Source organism: Garra rufa, chromosome 21 (assembly GCF_049309525.1).
Source record: "Garra rufa chromosome 21, GarRuf1.0, whole genome shotgun sequence".
Taxonomy (NCBI): domain Eukaryota; kingdom Metazoa; phylum Chordata; class Actinopteri; order Cypriniformes; family Cyprinidae; genus Garra; species Garra rufa.
This window is the reverse complement of record NC_133381.1, coordinates 3,749,115-3,752,915: the sequence shown is the minus strand read 5'-3', so window position 1 is coordinate 3,752,915 and position 3,801 is coordinate 3,749,115. Positions and strand designations below refer to the sequence as shown.

The following is a 3,801-nucleotide window of genomic DNA, read 5'->3' as shown; positions in this document are numbered from 1 at the left end:
CTTTCAAAGCACCTTTATTTTTAAGAGTGTACCTAAACATGTGTATATTCATTCATTTAAAATACAGATTCATTCAGAAAGTACACTGCTCAGAGAAATTCTACTTTGACTTTGTTTAATACAGAACTGCTTTCACTGGTGGAGAAAAATACACAAACTAAAATGTCTAAAATGTAGGTTACTCAATATTTACTTATTTATTGAAATGTTGTGTAAATGCAATATCACTTGTGCTTATTTACTGAAATGTAAAAGAAGAGGTCCCATTTTACATTAGGTGGCCTTAACTACTATGTACTTACATTTAAATTAATCATTTGTACAATGTACTTATTGTGTACATACATGTTTTTACATTGTACTTACCTTTTTTTAAAGTAGATGTAATTACATTTAATTTCTGTAATTACCACTGTAGACCCATCCATTACACCATGACCCACACTTACACCGACCCATACCACCAAACCTGTCCCTAACCTTACCCATATCCCACCTTAATAGAAGCAAATGTGTTTTACAATGCAATATGACCACATTAAGTACATTGTACGTAGTTTTTGATGTAAGTACATACTGGTTAAGGCCACCTAATATAAAGTGTGACCAAAGAAAATATCTTTGTGTTCGCATTTATTGACTGTCAGCTCTCCTATTCCCATGTTCAGAGAAATTGGAAGTAATACATAGACAAATAAATGTGTGTATATTGTGGGGTATCCCTGTGGCGGCAGTGGTGCTGAGGGCAGATTTGCATCTGCTTTCGGGTTCCGCGCGTGCCTCTGGTAACGCTGACAGCTCCCAACAGACCGTGGGAGCCTTAAAAGCAGAAAGATTCAGGAGTGCCAGAGACCCTCCCCCTCATAAAGGCCGCTGTCATAAACGTTTCTTGTCGTCAGGCGTTGTGTGGTGGTCCTGAGACGGTTGCCAGGCAACCTGCGCTGCATTGATATGCGAGTTGGAGGGAATCAGGGGAAGCCTTCTGCCTCTGGAGCATCAGTGCTGGGCGGTGCGACTCCCACCAAACACGAGCGCTCTCGCCTGTCTGATAACACACGCTCAAGGCTTCGCAGCTCAAAAGATCACTTTTGCACTCTAAGGCACTTAACGTCCTAGTTTTGAGCTTCTTTTCAACCTCGGAGAAGCAGAACGAGGTCAGGAACTCTTTGAACACCTGAAGTTTAGGACTGAGAATCCAAGAGCATATGGAGTTTGTTAACAGGGTTTTGGCTAATTAAAAAAGAGGTACCGCCGGTAACCGAACCGCCCTCTCTCATCTGTTCATCCACGAGAGAACAAAGAGAGAGAGCGCTTCGCACGAGGAGCTCATGACAGCTCGACTCGAGAACAAGTGAGATGAAACTGGGCAGGAAAACACTGGAGCGCGGCGAGAAACGACACGCTTTCTCCGTCAATCTGGAACTCCCTCCAAGCTAAAGGATGATGGGATACGACTTCTCTCTGAGCGGCCAGGGATGTGTGTGTGTTTCAGAAAGACGGTCCCGCTCTGCATGTCCGATGCTATGTTCCTCCTGATGCTGTGCAAGGTAAGATGATTCCCGTCTGCTGGGATCCAGAGGCATCTGACGGCAGGAGAAACGAGTTTCGTGTTCACTGAGGGAATTTTCTGCAAAACTTTGTTTGTGAAATGTCATGCATATACGGTTGTGTGATTAAATAGTGGGTGGTTTATTTGTTTAAATTATAATGAAGCAAACTTCTCAACTTGAAATTCTAATGAATTAGTTACATTTTGGACCAACAATTTAATAAAAACAACAGCTTTAACATTATTCCATTGTAAAAATTATATGATAAGCATGTTACTTTACCAATTTCAAATTTCAGCTATACTTGATTTTCAAACTTAGTTTTATGTAGTTTGAAAGAACTGAATAAAATAAATTAATTAAAAATAATTTTACAGCCAGTATGACCGCACCTGAAGATGAAGTAGGTGGACATTATTTACAGTTTTATCACTGTAAAAAAAATTGATGTAGAAACCATTTTCACTTAGAAATTGCTAAAAAATTTCACAAATAAAAAAACAAAACCTGGAATTCAGTGTTTTAAAGTATTTTTAAAGAAATTTTAAAGTAAAAAGACTGAAAATAGTAATAGTAATATTTGATTGATTTATCATTTCCAAAAAATGTTTTTTACAGTGCACTTGTGGCAGTAAATTCTATGAAACGAGTGAAGAAATTATCAATATTAATACTGCAAAAATAGTAAATAAAGTTACTGGAACTGTGCAATTTATGACAATTCAATAAAAACAACATCCGTGGAAAAGAATCTGTTTCTGTAAAACTGTAAAAATGTGATCAATGTGTTTTTTAAATTCTTATTTAATTCTAATAATTCTAATTTATGCCAGTTTAATATAAATTACTAAATTACTAAACTAAAAAAAAAAAAAAGAATTGAAATGACTCATATAATTAAATTGATTATACTTAAAAATTGTGTTTGTTTGTTTGTTTTTTTACAGTGTGGTAGTGCTTATGATACACTAAAGAGATTTTATCTTTAAAAGTTAACATTTAATCTTACACTGACCAAAAAATAGTAATCTAAAATCTTAATTAAATGATTTTTCAAGTCAGAATTATTATTTAAATTTAATTCATTAAATTATGCTATTAAACAAACAAAATACATACATCTAACGTAAAAACTGCAGTGTATTTATTCTAAAGCATAAGTTTGAATGATTTGAGTATTTGTGACCAAATATGTGTTATGAGAAAGTGCTTTTGGCAGCATTATGTGCTCTAGATTAATTCAGTACCACCGTATAAAACAGCTCCCAGTCAGATATAAAACAATGCTTGAGGAGTGTTTTCATCTGACATGTATTCACTCAGGACTGTGTGTGTTTATCTGAACTCATTTTAAATCAATGCCGGCAGCAACACTGTCAGAGCAGCTTAATGTCTTCAAACATTTCATATGCCCAAAATAAGTCGAGTGGGAAAAGGTTTGACCATTCACTTATCCAGAGAGCTTCATGTTTTCTGCTTAGGAAGAAAAGTTCATCTGAATGGTCAAATGTCAGGCATCATCAGTGTATATAAGCACCAGAAGTATTTTGGGGCTCAGACACCTGCGTTATGATCATAGATGCAGGGATTTCAGAACAATCTAATCTAACAACATCTAATGACTTCCAGGTTCAGATCATCTCAAAGGTGTTCAGCTGAGTTCAAGTTAATTGGCATTTAAGGGGCCAGAAGAGGCAATTCATTAGAAAGCTGTCCACATATTTTCTGTCATACAGCGCAAATGCAGTCAGGCAGCAAAATCTTTCAATTTGTCTTCTGTCAGGCTGCTCTTGCAACTTGGTTGCGTCAAGTCTGGTTATGTTGTAATGTTTACCGATGCCACGAAATGAAAAAAAAAAATAGAAATATTAAATCATCTAATCTCCAAAGTGACATTTTCATATTTGTAAACTCTGGGCTCACAATCAAATATGCATATGAATAGCTATTTGCAGCTAATTGAAATTAATTTGACAAGAACAACAATTACAAGCATGGTTTAATAATTTTCCCGGCAAAGTTTCCAGTACAACTTTGTCTATTGCATGCATACAGTTGTGGTATTAAAAAGTAAAAAAAATAAAAATAAATATATATATATATTAATATTGCAAGTGATATTATTCACCTTTATTTACCTTCATGTCATTTCACATATAAAAAAAAAATATAAATTAAAAAAAAAAAAAAAAAAAAAAAATATATATATATATATATATATATATATATATATATATATATATATATATAT

At 34.6% G+C, this 3,801-nt stretch overlaps 1 protein-coding gene across 1 annotated transcript in view; it reads left to right on the top strand.

The window, feature by feature from the left end:
* The first annotated feature begins 1,032 nt into the window (after window positions 1-1,032).
* tunar (TCL1 upstream neural differentiation-associated RNA) overlaps window positions 1,033-3,801 on the top strand; it is a 10,709-nt gene continuing 7,940 nt past the window's right edge. Inside the window, exon 1 of the mRNA XM_073827628.1 lies at window positions 1,033-1,547. Within this exon, the coding sequence (XP_073683729.1) occupies window positions 1,476-1,547 (72 nt within the window). The 5' untranslated portion in view covers window positions 1,033-1,475. The remainder of the gene's footprint in view (window positions 1,548-3,801) is intronic.